The following is a 27,115-nucleotide window of genomic DNA, read 5'->3' as shown; positions in this document are numbered from 1 at the left end:
CTCAGCTCAGATGATGCCTCTTTACAGACACACCTTCCCTGACCACCTCACCCCTCCCATCATCCTCTCATGCGACCCTGTTTTGTTTTTTTTAACATTTTTTTATTGAGTAATAGTCGTTTTACAACGTTGCGTCAAATTCCAGTGTAGAGCACAATTTTTCAGTTATACATGAACATACATATATTCATTGTCACATTTTTTTCACTGTGAGCTACCACAAGATCTTGTATATATTCCCCTGTGCTATACAGTATAATCTTGTTTGTCTATTCTACATTTTTTGAAATCCCAATCTGTCCCTTCCCACCCCCCGCCCCCTTGGCAACCACAAGTTTCTACTCTGTGTCTATGAGTCTGTTTCTGTTTTGTATTTATTTATTTTTTTTTTTTTTAGATTCCACTTATGAGCAATCTCATATGGTATTTTTCTTTCTCTTTCTGGTTTACTTCACTTAGAATGACATTCTCCAGGAACATCCATATTGCTGCAAATGGCATTATGTTGTCAGTTTTTTATGGCTGAATAGTACTCCATTGTATAAATATACCACCTCTTCTTTATCCAGTCATCTGTTGATGGACATTTAGGCTGTTTTCACGTCTTGGCTATTGTAAATAGTGCTGCTATGAACACTGGGGTGCAGGTGACATTTTGAAGTAGGGGTCCTTCTGGATATATGCCCAGGAGCGGGATTCCTGGCAACCGTGTTTTCTAAACAGCACTCCTTGCTCTCTGAAAACATCCTATATTTCTTCCTTTACATGTCCATTGTCTGCCTTCCCCGACTATAGCATGAGCTCCTCGAGTTTGGATCTCAGTTCTGTTCACCCGTCTATTCCCAGTGCTTAGAGCAAAACCTGGCACACAGCGAGCGTCCAATAGGACTTTTTAATTCAGTAGGTACTGGGATGCTTTTAAGTGGTTCTGAATAGTGACATGACCCCCTCAAATTGGGACATTCCTCTCATGACTTTGTATGGAGGGTGGCAGAGCAGCAAGACTCTGAAAGTAGGGAGAACTTTTAGGGGCCAGACTGTGAAGTGATGATGGTCTAAACTCATGGTTCTCGCCTGGGGGGGTTGCCTCCCCGAGCCTCGGGACCCTTGGCCGTCACTGCAGGCTTCTTGGTTGTCACAACTGGGGAGGGTGCTGCTGGCGTCTAGTGGAGAGAGGCCAGGGATGCTGTTAAACTTGTACCGGGCACGGGCTGGCCCCCTCCCATGAAGAGTTATCTGGCTCCAAGTATCAGCAGTGCTGCGGTGGAGAAGCCCTGCTCTGAACTAGAGTGATGGTTGTGGGAATGAAGAGGAGAAAAACAAAAAAACAAAAACCAGAAGTGAATATTTTCTATTCCACAGGGTAAGATTTTGCCCCCATCTGTACCTACAGTTGTGACTTTAAATCTTTCTGGCAACAGACTCCGAAGACCCCAAGAACGGGAAATTCCTCTAGGGTCACATATGCGTCCTGCTGGTCTGTTCCTCTTTCCTCCTGTTTCTCACTGTCTCCGCTCTGTCTTGCTAGTTCTGTACTTCTGTTTCCTCCCGCTTCCTTCCCCTCCTCCTCCTCTCTCCCGCCGCCTTCCCTCTCCTTCCCTTCCTCCTTCCTCTTCCTTTGTGCCTTTTCCTTCCTCCTTCCTCCTTCTGTTCTCTCACCTTTCTCTCTTGTTAAACTGCTCATTATGAAGATTTGAAGTTTAGTGGGTTTATGGTCTCAGTCCTTAATTTTTAAAGTGGGTAATTGCGTGGTCTACACTAAATTAAATTGACTCGCTTTTTACGTCTGTGGCATATGGCATCTGAGCGAGGCTGCTTTTTATCTCCTGCAGCTTGGTGATGCTTCTCCCTTGTCCCTCTGTGCATTTTGAATATTCTGACAACAGCCACTACAGCATCTCTCTTGGGCAACAACAGCTCATTAGGAAACTCAGCCAGTCAGTGCCCCAAAGAGCAAGACCCAGTCCGCTGGGTCCTGTAGAACCCGGGTGGGTGCCCCTCCTCTCAGAGTCCTCCCCTCCCCATCCTGGGCTTCTCCTGGGGCTCCAGGGGGCCAGGGCCACTGTTCTGCCCTGAAGGGACCACCCTGACTCCTCACCGTCCCTCCACAAAGCCCAGCATATATGATCCCCCAGGGACGACCCGAGATGCCCACGGACACCAGCTAACAAGCAAGTTGTTCTCAAGGAGAAAAATGGTGCATGATTCGGGTGTTTGAGGGAGGACAGAGCCGAGAGGTGTCTGTTTCTGTGAAATGCCGCAAAGGACGCTGAGGCTTCTGCAGACCCTGAGGGAGGCAGTGTGACAGGGAGGTGCCGGCCTCAGGGAGGCTGAGGGGGCAGCGAGTCAGAGTTCCTACCTACATTCTAGATGTCAACTTCAGGAGAACGTGCCTCCCCAGCACAGAGAACAGTAAGTGTCCTCCCCAGTCAGAAACGGTCAGAGCAACGTGAGCTAGGAGTCTGACCCATTTTGTTGGTATGAATCTCTTCCCTTCTTCCTTAGGAAAGGGGCACAAAAGAGAGGATGCTATTACCTGGATATTTTTCGAATAAACTGGTGAACGAGTATTCAACAAAACAATTCTCCCTTTGCGAGGCCCTCGCTTAGACCATAAATCCTGCCTCCTCCCTGATCAGTTTCCCTGACCTGTTCTGACTCTTTCCCAGGGGAAGATGACGATGAACAGGAAGATCCATTTCTTGTGCTTTGATCTCGGAAAAGAGGCAGATAACTCCATGGTGGAAACAATCAAAGTAATGGCCCTTTGGATTTTTCTAGCCACATTCTTGCAAAGAACTCAAAGCAATTCTATTCTGTCCTTATCTCTCACTTGCCCTTTTTCTTGGGTGGAAGAGAGATTAGCATCAAGCATACCTGTCAGTCTTCTGGCTTCCCTTGTAGCTGCCATTTCTGATTGGAGGGGACACGGTCCTGCATGGTGAACTCTAGTGGGCACGACCCTCATTTATCACGGCTTTGGGTGAGATGTAGAGATAAGAACCTCCCAGTGGAGTTATGGCTTAGGGTCTCCATCTCTAGAGTCAGGGATGGAGCATGGAGCAGTGGTGACGTCAGATGATGGAGACTGACAGGTTGGTCACAGACAGCATGGAGCGCTGGTACTCAGAGGTGGGTGGATGCTGGGGATGGCACCTGCCAGCTGCCCAGCGGAGCTCACGTTTCAGAGTCTGCCCGGCTCTTCACTTATGCTCTCTGCCATCCTTCCCTGCCCCCATCACCATCTCCCTAGCTAGTCCACGAGTCTTTGAGAGCAAGGGCCAGGGCTGCTTCCTGCCCCCATGTCTTGTGTTCTCAAGGGCATCTTCCCCACTAGTGCCTGGTGCCAGATAGGTGTTCAGTAAGTGCTCTTCAAGTTGAATTCCCCCAGACGGTGAAGCGGACATGGGTTCAGTCTCCTCTGGAGTTAAAGCAGACCTTGCCTGGCATCCTTGTACGTGCTGGACCCGTTAAGGTTCCCAGAAGCCTCTATCGCTCCCCATCTCTCTGCCTTCATCCTGCTCTGTTCCATAACTCGGCCAGAGGGCTGTCACCAGCAGCCGTTAGAAAAGATAAACGGGCAGCTCCAGCCCACTCTTTCGCTCTCCCGCCTGTCTCTGTGCGCAGAGAGACTTGAGTGTGTGTGCCTTTGCTGGGCACGGCCCTGCCATAGTTGTGCATCTGGTCCTGCTGGAACTGGCCAGGGGAGCTGCCACAGACAAGTGACCATGAGAACAGATGTGGACTGTCCTTCCCCCAAGAAAAGCTAGAGGAAGGTGGCAAGATCCAGGGAGAGAAAGGAAGGGCTTCAGGTTAACTGGGAATACCAGTGGGACGTGCAGAGACCTTGCAGAGTGGCTTTATTAACAAGGCACTGAATGCGATGCAAAGCTGGTTATGCCAGGGACTTTATTCATACAGTTTTTCCAGGAGGTCATCTTCTGTTGACTGTGGGGCTATGGAGGGTTAAGGGATGGACCAAAAGACGAGCTGTGTTCTGAAAGTGCGATGAGGATTGATACTTTTAACAAGTTTGGAAGGCATGTGTGCTTAACATTTGCCTGGATCTGTGCTGAGTGGAACGGAGGCCACAGGGAAAGATGAGACAGGGACCCCTGCCCAGAGCAGTCCCTCAGCACCAGGAGGCAGGCTTCTGCAGCACCGTGCGCAGGCCCCCTGCATGGTGTGTGCTCCCGCGTCCCCTGAGGATGATCAGGGCTCCCTCAGATGCTTCCCCCTTGCCTTTCTGTGCCGTCTCCCCAGCTCGGATCCTGACCTCCCTCCAGACCCTTACCAGCTTGGCAGGGAGCCCCAGTTCTGCTGAGATGTCAAGCCCATCGCACAGCCCCTCCGCTTGCCAAGACCCAATCCTGTCAGGTTGCTCACTCAGAAGAAAGGCAGCTGTATTTCCCGGCTCCCCAGTGCAAACTCCAAACACCTCCCCCTCCACCACTGCCCGACATTGTTCCCCAGGTTAGAGCCTCTGCTCACCTAGCACCTGCCTTTCTCACCTGTGGCCTTGACTCCTGGCTCACGGCCTTCCTCTCGTCCCTGTGTTGGCTCTCGCCCTGATCGTCCTCAGTACCCATGGGTCCATCCCAGTGCCAGTGCCTTGGGGAACCTTAATGCCTTCCCCTCCAGTGACCGTCTCCTTCTCCGAGTCACTGTCTAAACCACACTTTGCATTGTGGTACCCCCTTGACCCTCTTCTGCCTCAACGTTTTCTGGGTTTCACTGGCTTTCCCATCAAGTGGAAAGACCGTGGCCCATCACCTCTACCACGACTCTGTTAGTGCCTTCAACTCCTGTGTGCCCTCGTCCTGCCCACCCACCTAGTAACTTCTACTCTTGAGAGTTCTGACACCTACCTGCCCTGCTTTGGTCTGTGCTCTGAGGTTGTGTAGAAACACACCAACATTGTTCATTTCAGCTGGGCCCAGACAGAAATATACTTACATAGCAGAACGCCTATTCTAAGCTTCCGTCCAAAGCCACCCACCCCATCTTTGTCACTCTTGCTCAGAAAGTGATGATCTTGCCTCTTTTCAGAGGAAAAAGAAGCTCAAGCTCCATCTCTGTCAACCCCCCTTCCCCCAGTGTCTCCCTACAGCCCCATCTGTTAGTGTTAGGTAGACTCATGCCGTCCAGCGTGGTAGGCACCGGCTGTGGAGCACTTGAAATTGGCTGGTCTGAATTGAGACGTGCTGTACGTATAAAATCCACCCTGGATTTTGAACTTTCAGTGTGAAATCAAGAATACAAAATATTCCAGTGGTCTTCTATTTATTAGATGTTGAAATAGTAATATTTGGAAATTTTGGTTAAATAAAATATATTACTAAAATTAATTTCAAAATTCCACCTGTTCCTTTTTACTTTTTCCATGTGGCTGCTAGCCAATCTGAAATTGCATGTGTTGCTTGCATTATATTTCTGTTGGATGGCACTGAGTTGGAACATAGACTGAGTTATAATAATAATAATAAGACCCGAAAATTCAGTAGCTCTAAGATGGAAGTGTCTTTCTCTCCCTCGGTGGTTGGCGGTCGGTGGTGGTCCAGGGCTGGCGGGGCAGGGGAATGGCAGGGGCAGGAAGCAGCGTGGCCATCATCGACATGCAGTTTTCTCATGTTCCTCTTGTCACCATTTGAAGCCAGCAAAGAGAGCGGGGAGAGTCCAGGGCAGGGAATGGCCTGGATGTTCTGCGGTCATTTCCACTCACACTCACCGGCCCGAATTCAGCTCCTGGCCTCCACTTCAGAGGGATGCTGGGAAATGGGGTCTGTAGTTGGGTGACCACAGGTCCAGGTAACACTGGGGTGTTCTGTTATGAAAATGAAGGGAAGGAAAGAGTGCCCAGGGGACAGTGAGCAGTCTTGGCCATGTCGCCTTCCCTCTTCCCCTGCTGTCCCTGCTCTCAGCCCAGGCGAACCTGTAACCTATGCTTCTGGCTCTTTCTCTACCAGCCTTTTGGCAGGACTTGCTTCAGAAAGTGGCCCCCTTCTTCTGACATTATCAGCTTCTCCTTCCCCCGGGGCTCCTCCTTCTGAGCCCCTCTCACGGGAATTGGAAGCCTTTCCTTGGGCCACGTGATTCACTCCACCTGTTGCCCCGATCACCCTCCTTCGCTGAAGACAAGCTGCATGCGCTTCTCAGCTCCTCCTCCAGCTGCTGTAATCTAAACCTGCCCCCACCTCCCCGGGAGCAGCTGTTGCTCACTTCCCCAGTGACCTCCTGATAGCCAGAGCTCACGGAAAATTCCCGGTGCTTATTTTGCTTGACTTCCCTCCTCTGGCCTAACCACGGTGACTCAGTCTCCTGCGTCAGCTTCTCATCCTTAACACTGTCCCCAGATGTTGAGTCTCCAGGGTCTTAGCCTTGTCCCCTCCTCTCTACTCTCCACCCTGTGCCAGATCCAAATTGTCATTACCGCCCTAACCCTGAGGTCTCCCAGGTCTGTGCCTCCGCCAGGATGGGTCAACTTTGCTGCTTAACCTGGTACCCCAAACTTAACGAATACTACCCCCAACTCATCATTTCTGCCCTTCTCCAGAGACAAAAAAGAACACCCTTCCTCTCCCCTCAGTCTTTACCCAAGTCAGTGATGTCACCATCTAAATACTAAGTGAAGCCAGAGCCCTTCTCATCCCCTCCCCGCCTGCCGCAATCAGCCGCCCCTGTCAATTCCACCTCCTGAATCTGGCTCGAATCTGCCCCATCGCTTTGATCCTCATTGCCCCGCCCCTCAGTACCTGCCTCATTTCTCTTTCCTGGGCTATTAAACTCACTCCCGAACTGATCTTCCCAGCTTCTATTTCAGCTCTCTCTCCAGTAGATCTCCTGTGCTGTGAGAGTGATAACCCTAAAACGCAAATCTTATGATGTCACTGTCTGTTGGTGTCTTCCTGTTGTTTTGTCTGCATTCCCTGGCATGACCCACAAGCTCCTGTCTTCCTGTCCAGCCTGTCCCTTCTCCTCCAGGCGCTCGGGCCCCTCTCGCCAACTGAACCAGTCACACCAGGCTTCCTCACGCCTTTGGGGGCTCCCGCATGGAGCACACTTTGTTGCCCTGCCTCTCCAGGGAAACTCATGTGCCTCCTTCAAGGTTGCCTCTTCTGGGAAGCGTGGAGCAGTGCCTGCTACGTGGTAGATGCTCGCTGTGTATGTTAGATCAGTGCCTGAGGCCGTCCCTGAAATTTCCCTCCCCCACCCAGAAGAGCTTGGTTTTCCTTGATCTGTGCTTCCTTAGAAATTCATGAGCCTCGCTACTGAACCACTTACTTCGTTATGCAGTAAAGGTCTGTCTCGCCCTGCACCCCCGCCAACCCCCAGGAGGGGCCAAAGATTTGAGAGCTGAGGACCTGGTCTTAGTTGTCTGTAATTGATTCTCCAGCACAGCGAGCACCTGGATTGCTTACGGCTGGAGCAGCATAATGTGGTTTTGTCAATCACTTACCATATTGGGTTGTGGCCATTTCCTTTTATGGTCATATCTTATCCTTTTCTAGGTACTTAGTGCCTTGCTTAAGATAGGCATTTAATAGGTGTTTGATGAATTAGTAATAGATGTTTGTTGATTGAATGAATGGATGCACTACTTACGTCAATTACAAAGCAGGGGATTAAATGCTTAATGAATGACGCAGATAATAAGCGCTTTGGGGGTTTTGAAGAGGCAAAATCAGCTGGGCTAGAGCAGTCCAGTACTTGCCTGGGGCAGTATGGGAGTGGGCATGCGAGTGCGGCATCATTCAGGTCGGCCTGAGATGTGGATAAAGAAAAGCTGAGAGCTTTCCAGGAAGAAGAGACCGCCTGGAAAAAAGGCACAGGGCAAAGTGACAGCAAGGACAGCCTAGGTGTAGCTAGATGGTCAAAGAATTTAGTAAAATGTGAGCCTGGAACAGCATATGAGGGCCAGGCAGGGAATCTGCAGTGTGGAGTAGCTGGATTAGTGCGGGAGAGGCTGGAGGCAGGAAGCAGGTTAGGGGTATTGCAGGAGAGAGGCAGAGGTAGCGGCAGTGGGGACAGAAGAGAGAAGTGGACGGGAGGCAAACCCATATCAGTCCTTGTGACTGAGTAGTTAGAGTGGTTAAAGGATGGGGAGTGTGCCAGTCAGCTTGATCTGGATCGCATGTGGGAAACTGATGCTGTTAATTGAAACTGGGGAGTCACAGAGAGGCCCCCATTCTATGGAAAGTAGTGGGTTACATTTGGGACCTGGAATTTGGAAGGATTTCCAAGGGTACATTCCCCTTCAGCAGCCAGAAACAGGAGTCTGCTGTGCAGATGAGAAAGTGGGGCTGGAGGTAGAGATTTTGGAGTTATCTGCATAGAGCTGATAGTTGAGAATTAATTAATTCTTCAAGGGAGAAAGTACACATGAAGAGAAAGTGGACTGAGGACTAAATCCGGAGCGTGAGATTTGGGGAACGCTGACAACTAGGGTTATACAGAAGGAAGGGAGCTAGGGAGGGGGTTGGGGCAAAGGTGATCAGCATGATAATCAGATGTCAAAAGATGATGCCAAGAAAAACAGTCCAGGCATGAGTGCCTCAGAGCTTCAAAACCCTGAAAACCAAAGAAAGACCTTCAGATTTGTAAGGAAAGAGAACCTTGGTGATTTCTAATCCAGAGATCTTAGAGGTTCAGGATGGAGAAGATGCAGAGGAATTAAAGGCAGTAGACATGACCACAGAGTTTAAGATGTTTCATTTGCTGGGAAGTGGGGGGGAAGGGAGGGAGAAGGTAGGAAGGAGCCAGAGGAATAGTAATATTTATCTCATAAAAGCATTTTTTTTAAATAGAGATACAATTTATATACAATAAACTGCATATTTTTGAAATGTACAATTTGATAATTTTGCCAAGCCTACGCCTGTAATACCATTACCACAATCAAGAAAATGAATTTCTTCATCACCCAAAAAGAGTTTTCTGGTGCCATGTTGTGATTCCTCACTCTGCTCCTTCCTACCCCTTTCCCAGCCCCATCCCCAGGCAACCACTCATTTGCTTCCTGTCACTACAGATTAGTTTGTATTTTCTAGAAATATCTGTAAATGGAATCATACAGCATGTAGTCTTTTTTTGTCTGGCTTCTTTAATAACATTTTATTGCCGAGTAGTATATCATTGTATGGCTAGACCACAAGTTTGTTTATTCATTCAATGGTTGATGGTTGTTTCCACTCATTGATTGTTACAGATCAAGTAATTATGAACATTTATTTACATATTTTTGTGTAGACATATCCTTTCTTTTCTTTTGGATAGACACCTAGGAGTGGAATAGCTGAATCAAATAGGAGGTGTATGTTTAACTTTTAAGAAACCACCAAATGGTTTTCCAAGTGGTCATACATTTTATAGTCCCATCAACAGCATATGAAGAGTTCCAGGTCCTCCACACCCTCACCGATGTGGTCTGGTTGAGCTTTTAATTGTTAACGGTTCTGATGGGTTTATGGCAATATCTCATTATAGTTTTAATTTGTATTTCCCCCAATGATTAATGATTAATGATGTTACCACCTCTTTGTTGAAGCATCTGTTCACATCTTTTGCCCATCTTTAAAAGTTGAGTTGTTTGATATTGTATTATTGAGTTTTGAGATTTCTTTGTGTTTTCTGGATACAAGTCTTTTATCAGATATTTGCTTTGCAGATAATATTTTCTCCCAGGCTGTGGCTTGTCTTTTCATTCTACTAACAGTATCATTTGAAGAGCAGGCATTTTAAATTTCAATGAAATCATTTGTCAATGTTTAATTTTATGGGTTTTGCTTCTGGTGTCACATCTAACAAATGTTTTCTAATTCAAGGTCACAAAGATTTAAAGTCTTTTAGTTTTAGGTCTATGATCCATTTTTTTGTGCTAATTTTTATATCTGGTGTGAGATGGGGTTTCTTTTATACGGTGTACAAGACAGGGCTTGATGTTGTTATTTCTTTTTTAAACATATAAATATCCAATAGGTCGAGCACAACTTATTGAAAAGAACTTTTTCTTTTTCACTGCACCTCTGTCAAAATCAATTGTCCATATATGTATGGGTCAGAATAGTAATTTCTGAAGGAGTAGAAGTCAACATAAAACCTTTCAAAAGCCGAGACAAGTTTGACTTAAACATACATAGAATGTCTCCTGCTCTTATCAGGTGAGGTGCCAAGCACTAGGGACTGAAAAGATTAACGAGTAAAACTTAAAGACTAATCCGATAATTGGGTCGCTGCTTCTGCCGTTTAGTAAATGTAGGCGTGTAGCAGGGAGCATCCAGGAGGGAAGGGGGAGTTTAGTTTGGGTCCTACTGAATCTGAGATGGACATTTACATGGAGATATCATGGCAGGTGGACGTAAGTGAAATATCCCCACGGAGGTGGCTGTGGACGAGATCACGTAGGAAGCTCCTGGGAGTGCGGCAAGGAGCAGGCTCTGCATGGCCCCTTGGGGCTCCCTGATATTTAAAGGGCAGGCAGAAGAAGTGTAGCTTGAAAGAACAGGCAGAGAAGAAGGAGGAAAGTCCCAGGAGTGTCATGTCATGGAAGCCGAGGATGCTGAGGGTCTCAGGCAAAAACAAACAAACAAACAAAAGTCAAGACAAAAGAAAAAAAACTGCTCAGGACTCTCATATGCAAAGAGAACCCAGGAGGCGGCCTGATGACATGGTCTAGCAGCTCACGGGCTGGACCACCGCTGCCATCAGGAGCTGTGTGTTCCTGGGCAAGTCGCTAAACTGGTCCCTGTCTCAGTTTTCTCACTTATAAAGTGGGACAGCCAGTTGCAGGGTTGTGTGAGGATTAAATGAGATGATACACATGATCTTCTTTGAGCAGCACCTGGCAGATACAAACAGTAACACCAGCTCAGGATATAATTAGACAGAGAATCAGGAGCGTCCATCGATTTTGCAAAAATGGTGATTGATGGTTATTTACCTTGTAAGTACAGTTTGAGTGGAGTGGAGGGGACAATAGGGGGAGTGTGGGGGGGTTGAGGAGAATGTGGGACAAGGGGAAGTTAGCAAATGTCGAGCAGTCACTTGAGAAACCTGGCCTGAATTGAAGGTGACAGAAGGGAAAGCTGGAGGGACCTGCTTGGGCAGTGCAGTCAGTGGAGGGTCCCCACAGGAGGGGATGGCTCTGGCCATGTTTTAGCAGAGGGGAACCAGCTGGTCTGGGGCAGCAGGGAAGCACGGTGAGGCAGAGAGCCAGGCTTGGGGGGGCTCTCCTAGAAGAAGACCCTCCTTATCTGAGCCCGATGGAAAGAGGTGGGGCCACCGAGTTGAGGCAGTTCACTGAGAGCGGCCTGGGTTTGGCCAGCCTGTGGGCCAAGAATGAGGAGGTGAGAGTGGGCGGTGGTTAGATGCGCAGGTCCCTGTTATGGGCTGAATTGTGTCCCCTCTAAGTTCCTGTACTAAAGTCCCAACACCCAGTACCCCAGAATGCGACTGTATGTGCAAATAGGATCTTTATAGAAGCAATTGAGTTAAAGTGAGGTCATGTGGGTGGAAGCTAAGCCAGCACAACTGACGTCTTTCAAGTAGAGGAGATAAGGACACAGACTCGCGTAGCGGAGAGAACTTGTGGAGACACAACGAGAAGACGGCCGTCCTCAAGCCAGGGACAGAGGCCTCAGAGTGAAACCAAAGCTGCCGACACCTTGATCTTGGGCTTCTAGCCTCTAACCGTGAGAAAGCCCGTTTCTGTGGTTTAAGTCTCCCAGTCTGTGGTGCTTTGTCGTGGCGGCCCCAGCAAATGGGCAGTCTGTCGTTTACGAGGACAGGGGGGTGCCTCGTTGCCCCCCAGGAGAGGGGGAGCGGTGTGAGCTTGTGGGGGACCAGCCTGCACAGTGGTGCGATCGCCTCCAGCAGGAGGCATGACCGGGGCCAACAGGGGTGAAAAGAGGGCCCCCGAGAGGACAGAGGTGAGTGAGGAAGCTGGGACCAGACGAGCGGTGGGGCGGGGGCCCCGGGGAGCAGGCAGCCGGGGGCTTGGCTTGGGAGCAGAGCCGACTGGTTGCCTGGAGGCGCACATCCCCTCTTCCTGTCAGCGCAGGGCTCGGACCTGCTGAGCCGAACAGCTGTAGGCGTGTTATAGATACTGCCTATAAAAGGCTCTCCAGTAAAACCTCTTTATTTCCGCCCTCGAAGATGTAAGAGTTATCGAAGTGCTTTGAAATCTTCAGCAACAAGACGCTGGAAGAACCAAGGGATTAGGCGTTTGGTTTTCCAATCCGAGGGGTCACTTCTGCGCAGCTGAGACGTTGTGGAGGGAGGGCAAGCCCTGTTCCGATTTACACAGGTGAGCCGAGGGCAGGAGAGCCGCCAGCCCCTGGCAGGAGGGCTCCGCACGGGTCCTCCGTCCTGCAGGCCCCCGGGGGAGCTGCCCCCGGTCCGCGCACCGTCTGGTTCTTACTGCCCTGGGCGCGATGTCTGCTGCTGCTGGCGGTAGGACATGAAAAGGCAGTGGCCTTGCTTTATTTATTCGCTCAATACCATTCATTAAGAGCTCAGCGCGTGTGTGCCCGGGATGGCACAGTTGCAGAGATGAGTCGGGCACGGCCCTCGCCCTCAAGGAGCCGACTGTCTAGGGGAGAAAAGACAGACAGACAAATAGGCACAATAAATAATAAAGAGTCAGAAGTGGTCACTGTCTGAGGAAAGCTACTGAGACGTTTCTGTGGGCGTTCGAAGGAAGAGGGAATTGATTTGGGATGGAAAATCTGAGGAGTTTCAAAGGACGGAGACATTGCCCTGGGCTTCTAAGGAACAAGCTAGATGAGGAAAATCATACACAGAAATGGAAAGATGAGCACCCCTGCAAGGCAGTGCTTGGAAATCCAAGGAAAGCTCCAGGCCCGGGAGTCAGGGGAGACTTCTTGGAGGAGATGGGCCTGAGGGGAACAGAGGCCTGGTAGGGAGCTGGGGAACAAGGGACAGGGCCAGTGTCAGCAGAGGCTTGGAAGAGGAAACACAAGAGGCCAGCCCAGGTTTTAACACGGAGGTCCTGTCACCGTAGGGGTGACGGAGGTACTGTGGGTAGGAAGGTGTGTGGAAGCCAGGCTGCAGAGGGCCAGTGGCACCCTAGAGCCTCGACTGAGACCAGCCCTTCAGACAATGGGGAAGGGGTGTGAGCAGGTCAGTGGTGACATGGCCTCCCCTGGGCTGTCAGGGCCACAGCCGCTGGGGTGAAAAGGGAGTGCCGCAGTGGGCAGAGAGGCGCCCTCTCTAGGGTGGACGTAGGCATGGGCTGAGTCCTGTGCACGCTGCTCTTCACCCCTGGGGCCCCGCTGTGGGACAGCCAGGACAGCAAGAGTGCTGCTTGGTAACGCCTGTTGGGGACATGTTCGTCTGGTGTCCCAAGAGGGCCTGAGCCTTTCCCTCGTCTTTGCTGCCCACAGCCCGGAATCTGGTTCCTGTTGTCATCCTTATTATTCTGATCCCAATATGTTTGATGCCAACCAACCTCCCAGGAGAGGCTCTTCCCAGCCAGAAATTAATCACTGTCTAAAACCTAATAAAAAGTGGTGCCCAGAATGGCACGGAGGTTGGGAAGGGAGGGCAGGACTGTGGGTCTTAGTGAATTGGTGCGCACCTGCCAAGGACCCCTGGGTGCAGAGTCCCGGGGGCCGAGGGGACCACGTGTGTCCCTTAGTGTGCAATTCCCACATTCCCTTTCCTCCCCCGGCCACGATCCCTCTGTCTCAAAGTGTGTCCAGTGGTTCTCTGCGAGTTGATTGGCTGGAGTCCTGCACATCAGGGTTTATATTAGCACTGTTTTCTTTGTGTGCTTGGGCTGCCATAACAAAACACTACACACTGGGTGGCTTCCACAGCAGACATTTATTTCTCATGGTTCTGGAGGCTGGAAGTCTGAGGTCAGGGGGCCAGCAGGGTCAGTTTCAGGTGACAGCCTTCTTCCCGGCTGGAGGGTGGGGGAAGTAGGGTGGGAACCCTCTCTGGAGTCCCTTCTTCTAGGGCACTCATCCTATCAGATCAGGGCCCCACCTTTATGACCTCATTTAACCTTAATTACCTCTTAAAGTTCCTATCTCTAAATAAATGAAGTCATGTTAGGGCTTTAACAAATGAATTTCGGGGGACAGAATTCAGTCCACAGCATACACATCTGCATAAAGAGAGCAGACAGGACCAGTAGGCCATTGTACGTGTGTGGCTGCTGTGGGGCAGGTATAATTGTGGCCTTCGGGTCCTGATGGGGCAGAGGCGAGTCCAGTGCGACTCTGCAGCATGAAAACATTGCTGAAGTAACTCCTCCCCCCAGTCTCAGGAGAGGCCCGAGTTTCCAGATTTGCAGGGGACGTGGGAATTTTCTGAGAGATTGTTTTATTAATTAATTCGTCTTATTACAAGTGATCTATTAAATATTTAACAGGTTGTAGATGGAAACGTTGGTCATAGTGAGGTCACATGGCGCAAAGAGAAAGATACCTGCCCCCAGTCTAAAAATCTTCATGGGGGTTGGACGCATCACCCGTGGGAATTTCCAGAGGTCCAGGGTCCAGCCTGTTGGTGTTTCAGAGCTGGTTTGCCTTGGTTGGTCTTCTGTTGTGGTGATTATAAGGCTTACATGCCCTAATTCTGTGGATTGAAAGTTTGTGTCTTCCCAGAATTCATCTGTTGAAACTCAAACCCCCAGTGTGATAGTATTAGGAGGTGGGGCCTTTGGGAGGAGGTGGGGTTTAGGTGAGGTCATAAAGGTGGGGCCCCCATGATGGGATCAGTGCCCTTTTAAAAGTGACCGGAGAACTCGCCCTCCTTCTGTCTGCCGTGTGGGGGCATAGTGAGACTATAGCCACCTGCAAATCCCTTCCTGGGACCCAATCATGCTGGCACCCTGAACTCTGGCTCCCCAGCCCCCAGAACTGAGAGGAACAAATGGCACCCCCTCCAGGACTTTGTTACAGCAGCCTGAGCTGACCAAGACACACCCTCCTAGTCCACTCCCTGCTCAGCAGCACGCCCCTGGGAAGACGAGCTTCATTAGAAGGAAGATGCACTGTGCTTAAGGGTGCAGGGTCCGTATGAGACTGACCTGGGACCCCCTCCCTCCTCGACACCTTCCCCTGCTACCTCTGTTTTCTCATTTCCAAGTGAGGATGCTGACACAGCACACTCACCTCCTGGAGCTTCTCCAGATACTCAGACGTGTCCACTAGGCACTCAGCCTGATGTGGTCACTGGATAAACGTGTGCCTGTGACATGAGGCTTGTGTGCCTCGGAGCCAGTGCCTCCTTTCCCTGACTTGTGCCCGATGACGCTGACGATCTCTAACATCTTACGTGTCTCTTTCCTGTGTCTAGGGCTGAGCTGATGGTTTCTGTTATATTTGTAACAAAGAAACATTTTCCCGCATCACATCTTTTGGAGAACCCCGATGTCTAAAACTGACGGGTGTGGAGTTGTGCTGATTGAAGCTGGCGTGGGGCTAGAGACCCCCTCCACCTCTTGCAGGAACCCACGTCTTGCAGGAACAGCATTTGAGAATCGCTCCCCTGGGCTGCCCTGCTTGACTTCTGTTCCCAGAGTCTTTCCCCCAGGAGATCACAGTGTAATCGTTTAGGTTTCTGCTTCCTGAGTAACAATCTTATTCTGGTCTTGCTGCCCTAAGGTCCCCTGGGTAGGGATTTGAGATGTCCCAGGTTCTTCAGTCATACACTTGTGGTCCTTTGGCCACTCCCTCAGGTGGCTCATCCTATCAGGTGTGCGTGGACTTTGCTCCTTAACTCACAGAAGCTCACTTTATTGCCTTAGTCTTGGCCGCACCTCTGTCTCCCAACTTTTGGCCAACCTGTGTAAATCTAATTTTTGTTGTTCAGCAAGGCTATGCATACAAATAAATCCACAAATCAGGAAAAATGCTTTGTCATATTCTGTGTCCTGGCTTTGGTATCGGAGTTGGGTCTCTGTAGGGATGGGAGCATCATACAGAAAAGACGGCGGGGAACCTGGATCTCTGGCCACACTGGCCACAGAGAGTCAAGGGCCACGTGTCAGGGAAATCTATGAGGCTTAATTGTCCTTGTTGCTCTTCTGAGGCTTCAACCTCTGCAAGAAAAGCTTGATCTTTATTTTTGTAGCAGCTTTATTGATATATAATTCATATACCACACAGTTCACCCCGGCGGTTTTTTAGTATACTCACAGCGTTGGGCACCCATCTCCACGATCAATTTTAGAACATTTTTGTCATCCCAGAAGACAGACTATATGCATTAGCAGTCCCTCCCCATTTATCCCCAACTTCCCACCACCACCACCATCCTGGGCAACAACTAATCTACTTTCTGTCTCTATGGGTTCCCCTATTCTGGACATTTCACGTAAATGGGATCTTCCAACATGTGGTCTTTTCATGTCTGGCTTATTTCACTGAGTATAATGTCTTCAGGGTCCATCCATGTTGTGGCATACATCAGTACTTCATCCGTTTTTATTTTTTAATAGTATTCCATTGAATGGGTAGACCACATTTTGTTCATCCATTCATCAGTTGATGGGCACTGGGGTTTTTCCACTTTGGGGGCTATTATGAACAATGCTGCTGGGAACATTTATCTGTAGGTAGAGATTTTCCATTTTACAATGTCCTCTACCAAGAGAATGAATGATATCAAGAGATAGATTTATTGAGTGTTTGCCACGCACCCGATGCTGCTGGTGAGCACGTCACTTCACACATATTATCCGTGTAATCTTTGCAAGTAGCCCAAAGAATAGGCTCTCTCCCCATTTTACAGGCGAGGAAACTGAGGTCCCATAGCTAAGATGGGGCGGGGCTGGGATTTGAACTCAGGTCTCTATGATAGCATGACACTTACCCTTAACTGCTTCCAGAAGCTGGGCAGCCATTGGTACCACACCACTCCGACCATTCACATTGATAAAGTCACACTGATTAAATTCGCATACCATGCCACTTACAAACATTATCTTGCTGAGTTTTCACACCAACCTCAAGAGGTTATCTTACTATTTCTCATGTCCAATGAAGAAAGAGTTCATAGAAACTATGTAGCTCACTGGCTGTTGCGGCTTCTTGATGTCGGAGCCTGGATACCAGCACTCAGCAGCGTCTTGCAGCTGCTCCTGAGACAGCTCTCCTTCTCAAACCTGGCCTCCTTTAACCCTGCATCACCTCAAGGAGAGTCTCTCATAGGCCCAGGAGACCATCTTCAAAGGACAGCCACCATCTCCCTTCCTTTGCACACATGTGCCTGTGTGTGCGTATAAACGTATATCCTAGGGTATCCCTATGCCTAAGCTTAGGGACCTCTTACAGGTAGGACCCCTGGTGGCCTGCTGTGGCATTACAGGGTTCCTGGGGCAGATATCCACCTTAGAATTCACTGCTACACCTGGCTACAAACGGAGACACTTAGCAAGTAGAGGATGTGCTTTGGTGACAGTTCTGAGGATGACAGGGTGGAGGGCGATGCGGGTAGCTGCCTGGAAGAGGAAGGTGGCAGTGGGGGGAGACTGGAGAAGGAGGAGGGGTAACGGCAGAGGGTACCAACTGTCTCCATGTGGTTGCCTGCCCACAGCTGCGATCTTGGATGACCCCATGGAGTGCAGCAGAGGGGAGCGGCTCTCCATCACCCTGGCCAAGAACCGCATCAACCGCGCTCCTGAGAGGCTGGGCAAGGCCAAGGTCGAAGTGGACATCTTTGAGCTTCTCAGAGACAGCGAGTACGAGACTGCAGAAACCAGTACGTAGAATGGGCAGGGCTGCCGTCTGCTTCCCCTGCTGGCAGAGGAGGGGCTGGTGGTGTGAGCTGCACCCATCACCAGGCCTGTGATGCCGGTATTCCCAAGAGAGGGAGCGAAACATGCCCCAGGGGCCCCATAGGGCTGAGTCTAGACAGGATCCCAGGCTTTGTTGCAAATCGTGTGTGGAGTAGAATTAAGACAGGAAATTCATTCATTCATTCATTCATTGACTTACTCATTCATTCTTTCCAATATTGATTCATTCATCTCTTGGACATTTTGTACACAAATCCCTGAAGGAAACCTTGTGTGTGATTAAGAAAGGAGAATACGGGCAGCCCAAGGGAAGGGCAGTCATTGCACATCTGTTTCCTGTCTTGCTGTCTTGTGCTGAGGGCAGCACTGTGGAAAGAAGCTGGGACTTGGGCTGAAGTTCAGTGACTCACTCCGTGGGGTAACCTTGGACAAGCCACGTATCCTATTCAACCTCAGTTTCTTCATCTGTAAAATGGGAATGCTAGGCTCTACTTTGCAAAGCTTGCAAGTCGTCGTGAGGTTTAAATGACTTACAATAAAGGAAAAGCCTCTGTGAGTTGCAGTGCTTTATAGACATACACAGTAGGTCACTCAAGTCACACTTACAAGCCCCTGCTATGCACGGGGCACTGCTTTTATCCTCCCCACAACTGGTGGGTTAAGTGTTACTATTCCCATTTTGCCAAAGAAACTGAGGTTCAGAGACACTGGGTAACTTGCCCAACCCCAGAGCTAGTCAATGGCTGAGCAAGTCCTAGACTGAACTTGCATCACAACCCTGCAGGTCCAGTGTCCAGTCCACTCCCCCTGCCCTGTAATTCTCTTGTGTGTTGCTGGTATGGCCTTGATGAATTTATAGGATGAGCTTCTAAGTTAGTGGGATGGTGGCTCATAGCTCAGCTGGAGAGGAACAACTCCTGTTCAGAGAGAAGGAGGGGAACCCCTCAGCCCAGGAGATGATGGCCTCTGTTCCCTAAGACTCCGGAGTCCCATCTCCTCCCATCGTAGCCCATTTCAACCCTAATGACACTCAATGGCAAAACCAAACCAAACCAAAGAACACCTTGCTTCAGTACGCATGTCAGACATCTGGTCTTCTACCTGGGGATCCAGTGCTGCTCCAATCTGGGCTATTCCTGCGAGAGAAGAAACACATTTACACTGGCTGAAGTGAAATAGGTAGGATATTGTACAGATCCGAAGAGGGGAGCGGGCAGGGGAGAAGGCAGTGGCTGTCTCTGTCTGTCTAACAGCTCCTCTGATGCTCTTGCCACATGGGATCCATGCTCTTCCCTCTCTGCTCTTGGTTTCCCCGCTTATTCATCGTGTACCTGTTCCATGATGGCCATCCAGGCCCAGTTTACAACTTCTTCATTCAAGCAGGAAATTTTTATTGAGCTTTTGCTCTATTTCAGGCCTGATTCAGGATATCCTGCGTTGGGAACAATGCAGAAAACAGGATAGACTCAGGCCCTGCCCTCAGGTGGCTCATAGTGTCTCTTCAGCATTCAGCTTTCCCTCGGTGCCTCTTGGTTTGGATTTCCAAGGTAGAGGATCTGGTTGGTCCAGCTCATCTTGCTGTGGCTGGTCTCACAAGCCACAGACATTGGCCAGATGACCTCATAACTACCCTTGGGGAGAATGTCCACTCCTAACGCCTGAGGATGGATTCTGATCACACAGAACAGGGTTGCTGAGGCCAGCGGGATCTATGGACAGAGATGTGTCCAGAAGAAGGAACAGGGAGGGGGTGAGGGAACAGGTACCTGGAATAGTCATTCATTTATTCACTCGGCCAGTCAATAAATACTTAGTGAGTGCATATTATGCTCTATCCTAGGCCATGGGGACTCAGCAGGGAACAGAGTAAAATCCTCGTTGCCATTGAAGTCAAATTCCAGCACAACAAAAGAAAGATTCAGATTTCTTAGGATCTTCCAAATTAAATCGTAAATACGAGCGATGACTTCCTGTGACTCTCCCAGCCCCGTCTGTCCTCTACTGCTTCTTTGTCCAGGAGGGCAGATCTCAGACAATGGTCCAGGTTTCTAAATAGTTCTATAGTCTGTTCTTTGAAAAAAGCCCCATCTCCCCCTTCATCGGTGCTTCAGGGTTTCCCTCACGGGACAGAAAGCACGAATCGCCCACTGTGGATGGGGGTCATTAGCAGATATAAATTTCCTTTCCCAATGACCCAGGCTTTGCCGAGAAAATACATCTGAAATATTAAGCCAGATGAATCAGGGGAATAAAGGAAACTGATCTCTTTATTCCTCCTCACAGAGCTTTGGAGCATCTTTCTAATGCCCTTCTTCTAGGCACGAAGTATTTTACTAACAAGTGGCCCTTGGTTCAGCTTTTACATCTCAATGTGTCTGAGGCATGATTAGCATTTGTTAGAATAGAGGGCTTTTGGATCTTTCTACCCCAAAGGCTTTTCTCCTAAAGCCAGAGCTGCTCCCCGACGATGGATTTTTAACACCACCCAGACAGTTCATAGCAAGAAAGCTTCCAGCCGGATTCTTTTCCTCCCATAGTAAGAGGGGGAGTGGGTGGTGGGTTAGCGCTTTTAGCAGAAGCGTGGTGGGGACGGGACTGGAGGTGTGTGGCAGTGTCGGGGGAGGGGGAGGAGATGAGAAGGAGGCAGGGTCCAGGATGAAGGAGGGGCAACGGCTCGGCCGTCCCTGCTTTGAGGAGACTGTGGGGTAAAGAGGAGCGTGGATTTTAGGGTCAGACTGACCAATTTAAATCCTGGCTCTACTGTTTACTAGCTGTGGGACCGTGGACAGGCTGTTTGACCATTCTGTGCCCCAGTTTCCTCGTTTGTAAAACGAGGTGATGGTAATATCACCTCCTAGGGCCATTCGAACACAACACGAGACAGTGCAGGTGAGGGAATTCCCACCCTGCACGTAGCAGGTGTTTAGTAAGTGACAGTTGTGGATTTCGTTCTCGTGTTTATTCTCTCCCCACCACCTTGAAGCTAGCTTTCTCCACCTCTTACCATCATCTTTCTATCTCTCCTCTGATTCAATGTTCAACCATCTCTACCTGGCAGCGAGGTCTACCTCCCGGGCTTCTCTCAAACAGCCTGTCTTTAATGTCAGTGTGCCCCGTGGGGCCTCCATCATAATTGGATATTCCCTTTTTCCCGTTTTCTGGTCTGATGCATCCGACAGCTTTGAGCCTTTGGAAGGCGAGGAGTGCTGCCCAGAGCCAACCACTGCTCAGTGTCATGGCTGGGTCTTCCCTGGGCCAGTGCTCTGGGGCTGATTTGCACTGATGACTTAAAGCTATTTGAGTGGCTCTAGGGCCCTGAACAATGCCCCCCACCTCACACCTGTCACCCCCTGGCTGGGGACTCCACTTCAAGGGGGTGAAAGATCGTAGTGATAACATTCTTGGTTTCGGAAAACAGAGGCTCTGATCTCAGCTGAGGCAGTAGCCATCCCACAGGGCACCCTGGTGCTTGCTCTCGGCAATAGGTGAGTTTCAAAACCTCTGCACAAACCACAGATAATGAATCACATTTGGGGCAGGCATGTCAGCCGAGAGAAGCGATGGCGATTTCAGAATCAAAGATGATAAAGTGGCGAGAAACTGAAGATGCTGGAGTCTAGAGTTCAACCTTCTCGTTTGATGGTTGAAAGCCCGGCTGGGAGATGGAAAGTGTTACACGGGGCGTTAATTAGTAACAACCTGGACAATAGAAAGAGACCAGAAGCAAACCGCCAGGCTTCTCTCTGGTTCACGTGGATTTTCATGCAGTGGGTTTATTCAAAGTGAGGGTCACTAGTAAAGCTTCCTCAGACGCACATCTGATTCCCTCCACCTTTCTGCCCGGGTCACCGTCATTGCCTGCTGCTTCTTGATGTTTGACTCCCCAGCGGCTTCTGCCCAGCCCACAGATCTGAAGTAAGAGGGGTGGACCGGACCTACGAGGTCACCTCCCCTCCCGCCTGTCCCTTCCCTCCTTGGCTCCGGTGCAGGGAGCTCCCACAGGCCTTGCCCTCCTCTGTTCCTATAGATCCGTGTGTCTCCTGTGGGTGAACGTATTAGAGCTTAACTAAGCGCTACCCCCTTATCACCCAAACACCCGGAGGCACCGTCTCTGCTGCTGCCAGAGACAGACTGAGGTTTAATTTACTGCAGAGCTAAAAGCGGGAGCCTCCCTGTGAACCCCTCGCCTCTGCCTCTGTTTGTCTCTGTGAGACCAAGCATGCTATCAGCCGTCCACACTGTTTCCCCTGGAAACCCAGAGGCGCGCTGCGTCCCTGGCGAGCCCCATGAGGCCCCAGCGCCTGGAGATGGGCGCGGAGCGTGAGGTCCCCGCTGCGTGGCTGCCCCTCCTGCACGGGCTCCTGAGCTTCTCGAAGGCTCTGCGGGTATGACCTCTGGTGATTCAGAGCTGCTCTTGCAGGTGAAGGCAAACATCCTGCCATCAACTTAGTAGGACGTCTCCATGTCAGCATAAGGAGAAAAGGGGAGACGCTGGAAGAGAAAGGCCTAGGACAGTGATGAGTCGTTCAACAAACAGTCCTTGCCCCCCTTCTCTGAGTGGCCCCCCTCACGTATGCATAACAGGGACTCAGAAATGCATCGAATCACAGTGCTCAAAAATCACCTGGCTCGAACTCCTCATTTTACAGATGGGGAGACTGAGGCTCACTGTCTTTCGCAGGAGACAGCTAAGACCACATATGGGAAAAGGGACATAAATCTCAGTAGCTCTGCTGTGGACTTGCCAGGGAGTGGCTCCGACAAGGGCAGAGGGAGGTCAGAGATAGGTCAGAGGTGCAGCCAGGTGCTCAGGGAAGGCCTTGGGGAAGGCCAGACTTCGGAATGTTTGACAGAAGAGGGGAAAGGAAGAGTGCGTCCATGCAGAAGCCTTAACAGCACACTGGAGGTTGATGCTTGGGCTCGAGGCAGGGAAAAATGGAGTACCTTGGGTCAGTGACCACTGGGCGTGGCTAAAACTGAGAGTTTCCGTGGGGTGGTGGTGAGGGGACTGGAGAGCCATGTAGAACAGCCGTCAGGACACAGGTTCTGGAGTTGGGAGCACCAGGATCCTAATCCTGACTTTACCAGCACCGCGGGCTTGTCTCTGTGCCTCACATTCCTCATCTGTAAAATGGGAATAATAACAGTTCTCACTTCATGAAGCTATTGCAAAGATTAAATGCGATGATGCACTTAGAAGACTTAGAGCAGGGCTAGGTGCCAGGTGAACTCTTTGTAGAGTTCACTTACTAGCATCCTTCTTAGTAGGAGAATTAGTATTGTAACTCCTCCCTCTCGGGATGATTGTAAGTACGGATCCAGGGTGGTAATGTGTCTGCCAGTCAGTGCCTGCCTGTGTAACATTCCCTTGCACGGTGGTCTGGGACCAGGCTGAGAGCTTTGAATGATATGTCTTTGGTGAGAGGAACCAATGGCAGATTTTCTTTTCCCCTTCCAGTTTGATTGAGGGATAATTGATGTGTGTAAGTTCAGGGTATACAGTATAATGATTTGACTTACATTATGAAATGATTGTCACAGTAAGTTTAGTGACCATCCCTCATCTTCCGCAGATAGAAAACTAAAGGAATAGAAAAAATGTTTTTCCTTGTGATGAGAATTCTTAAGATTCACTTTCTTAACGACTTTCGTATGTAACATACAGCAGTGTTAATTACACTTACCGTGTTGTACACGACGTCCCTAATTCTTATTTATCTTGTAACCGGAAGTTTGTACCTTTTGACTGCCTTCATCCATTCCCCCTCCCTGTATCCCCCGCTTCTGGTAACCACAAATCTGATCACTTTTCTATGAGTTGGTTTGTTTGTGTTTGAAGAATAATTGATCTGTAAGACTGTTCGCTCCTGGTGTTCAGCACAGTAATCTGATATTTCTGTGTATTACAAAGTGATCACCATGCTAAGTGTAGTTACCATCTGTCACATACAAAGATGTTACAGTATCATTGACCGTGTTCCCCATGCTGTTCATTTCATCCCTGTGACAGCCAGTGGCACTTTTGAGCTCTCTAAGACCCTGGGGCACCCTGGCCAGAGCGGTACCCATCGTGGGCGGGCCAGTGCAGAGATCCGGCTCTCCCACCTTCACGGCTCTCCTCTCAGAGGCCATCAGGGCCGGTCCATTCAGCCCCTTGTCCAGTCACAGAGCTGAGAGTGGACCGTGCTCCGAGGCTTTCGCACAAGAAGGAGGCAGTTCTTGGTGCTGATGAAGGCAGTTGTTTTCCTCGCTCCTGCTCATCAGGGCCCCACTTGGAGCTTGGCGTGAACCAGGACCAGACCCTCTCCACTCAGGCTTCAGAGCCTTGACGTGTTTTTATGTGACGGCCTCAGTTCTCCCAGCCCCTGCTCCACATCTCTGTCAGCTCCCGACGGCCTTGATTGTTTACACAGGGGCTCAGAGAGGGCCACACTGTTAGGTGAGGAGGCCCCAGGTTCCTCGTCCCCACCCGGGAAGCTGCCTTTTCCCTGGAGGGCCTGCGATCAGTGTGCCTACAACTCACCCCTCTGGACCATCTGCAGCACAGCCGGACCTTCCCCTCCCTGTATAGACGCAGGGAAGGAGCAGCTCCCACAAACATCTCCTGTGCAGGCCAGGTGTCTAAGGGGAAGTCCGATCCAGGCTGGAGCTGGTATCTCCCCGGGAGAAGAAGTTCCCCTTTCCTCCAGCACCCCACCGTGGTCTTTTATTCCTGCAGCTGCTCTGTCAGTTGCCTTCCAACTCCTCTGCTGGCTGGGAAACTTCGTCGCCATGGCAACGTCACTCCTGTCTCTTCCTTGCTCCCTGGGAGGCAGAGGTAGAGTGCACCTCCCTCTCCTCCATCCCTCACAAAACTGCTCAGAGACCCTCACAAGACAGCCGGGGGCCTGCAGAATCAGGGTCCGGGAAGTTTCAGAGCCGAGGCCCTTCAGAGATGATTTTCATTTTTACTGAGCCGGCATCCTTCATAGGGAATGAAAGAACAATTCCCAGATCCCAGGAAATCCCCAGGCCATGGCTGCTGGGAAGATGATAATTCACTTTCATTGCACTCATTTTGGATCCTTTCAGTTCAGCTGAGCAAACATCTGTTGAGCACTGTCTTGTTGCCAGGACTGAATAGATGTGACCCCTGCCCTCAAGGAGTTTCTGATCCAGCGGTAGATGGGGGATGATCACTCACAACAGCGAACTCAGGTCCACAAACCCTTGAGGCTGGATGTATTTAGAGTCTAGAGCTTTTCAGATACTGGGCAGGTCACATGGTGCTCATACCATACATTAAGTAGCATTTCTGGTGGGGTTTGGGGCTGAACCCCATACTCAAAATTAAATGCACACTTGCATGCAACTATTCACATATTATGACAAGCGTCACATCTCTCTATTTAGATCAGATTTTGACACCAAATGAGTTTGATGAAAACCATCTGGTTTCAGAGCCTTTTGGATTTTGGAATTGGGAATAAGGGATTGTGACCTTCTATAAGAATTTCATTTCAAGAGAAATTTCCCCCTATTGAGACCCAGCATAATGAGCTAGCTTGGGGCAGAAGCTGGCCAGGAATTCAGAAAACAGGGACGCTGACCTGTTCAGCATGGAGCTGGCTCAGAGCCACAGTGTGATGTGACTGTCAGGAGGGAATGGCACCTTCTTGCCTATGGGCAAGAACCGAGCTGGGCACTGGAGGACCAGTAGGAGTTTTCCAGGCAAAAGGGTCTGGACCCTGGTAGTCTAAGGGTGCTAATAAACTCCTCAGATAAGTGTTTTTAAATGAATAAAATTAAATAGATAGGATGACCAGGGAAACTGATTATATGGGAATGCAGTTAAAATATTTTAATAGTGATACATCAGTGTATGTATTTCTTTATTAATGTATTCAATAGCCAAACCTAGCATAGGATGTAACTACTAGTGTAATTTTGAAGTAATTAGGAATATGAGTGACATTTCAAGACGTCTGCAGCACTGTAATGTGATATGACACACTCATGATGTCTGTCAGTGACGGAGTCGCAGTTACTGTTAGGATACCGTGCTTTATTGCCTATATTCCAAATTGACAGGAATGCTAAATTTTAGTTAGGGGTTTAGAGAAAATAATGCCATTTTTCTTTCCCCAGTTGTTCACAGACCACTGACTTCCACTCACAGACCTCAGGCAGCAGGCTAAGACATCCCTGGTCTAGTCAGAGAGAACAGCCCTGGAATGGGCTCAGGTAATAGGAAGATACGGAGTGTGTTCCAGGTGAGCTGGCGTGAAGAGGGAGGAGAGGTGATGGGAGGAAGGGCTGGGAGGTTGTGTCTTGAGGAGATCAGGCCCATCTGGATTTTACCTGCTCATCGGAAGAAATTTTTTTCATAATGAAATTTTATTTTCTGTAATGATATGTTATGAAGGAAATACATGCTTGTTTATGGAAAGTAGAGAAAGGGGGGGGGGAGAGCATCATTTAGTGTTCCACCAGTCAAGGCAATCTCTATTAAGATCCGAGTTAATCACTAGTAACCAGGGGCGGTTGTGTGGCGCAGTGGTTAGGGAACTGATGCTGGATCCAGGGGTTGGGGGTTTGAATCCTGACTCTGCCTTTTTTTTCACTTCTTTGTTCTGCTTTTCTCATCTGTAAAATGAAGTGACTGTAAGATTATCTAGCACATCAGGCTGTTTCCAGAATTAAATACGTCAATTCATATAAAGTGCTTAGAATGGGTCGTAATTAGCACTCAATAAACACGGGCTTTTACAACCTCTTCTTCCAGTCACTCCTCAGAGCAGAACTATTTTCTGTATTTGCTTAGTTGTAGCCTTCATATCGATACACATATAATTTTATATCTTGCTTCTTTCTCTTAATATTATTACATAAATATTTTTAATACTATTATAAACTGTTCATAAGCATTTTAAATGCCTAAGTAATATTCCATTTGGGTATATGACCCACACTTTAGATAACTATTCCCTTACGATTGGACATTTAGTTTATTTCCAGTTTTCCACGGAAAGTGTTGAGGGGGCTTTGTTGAGGTTCAGCGGCTCCTTATTGAGCACATAACTCTGAGTTCAGCCCTGTGCTAGGTATGGAGGACACAGAGGTAAATTAGACAAACTTTCTGCAGGAGCAACAGACCTATGTTTAGGATTATAATTAGCCCCAATTTGGAGAACCGATTGGAAGTGAAGGATCGTGGTGACAGAGAAAGCCCTTAGAGGCAGATAGTAAAAGGGGCTGACCTAGAACTGTGACGGTGAGAGCTGAAAGGAGAGGACAGCAGGAGGTGAGCAGGTCAAATGGTCAGAGCCTGGCCCCTGATTGGTATAGCGAGTGAGTAGATTCAGCAAG

At 49.4% G+C, this 27,115-nt stretch overlaps 1 protein-coding gene across 6 annotated transcripts in view; it reads left to right on the top strand.

Annotated features, from left to right (window-relative positions):
* The window catches only part of GRIK4 (glutamate ionotropic receptor kainate type subunit 4), a 387,436-nt gene that overhangs the window by 209,466 nt on the left and 150,855 nt on the right, over positions 1-27,115 (top strand). For 5 of the 6 annotated variants that reach the window (XR_004317018.1, XM_032472703.1, XM_032472705.1 and 2 more), the window contains exon 3: positions 17,566-17,730. The exons of the other annotated variant lie outside the window; for it this stretch is intronic. Coding sequence is in view for 4 of the 5 variants with exons in the window: in XM_032472703.1 (XP_032328594.1) it covers positions 17,566-17,730 (165 nt within the window). In the remaining variant the exon portion in view is untranslated. The remainder of the gene's footprint in view (positions 1-17,565; positions 17,731-27,115) is intronic. 6 annotated transcript variants of the gene reach the window in all.

Source organism: Camelus ferus, chromosome 33 (genome assembly GCF_009834535.1).
Source record: "Camelus ferus isolate YT-003-E chromosome 33, BCGSAC_Cfer_1.0, whole genome shotgun sequence".
NCBI lineage: Eukaryota > Metazoa > Chordata > Mammalia > Artiodactyla > Camelidae > Camelus > Camelus ferus.
This window is presented reverse-complemented; position numbering and strand designations above follow the sequence as displayed.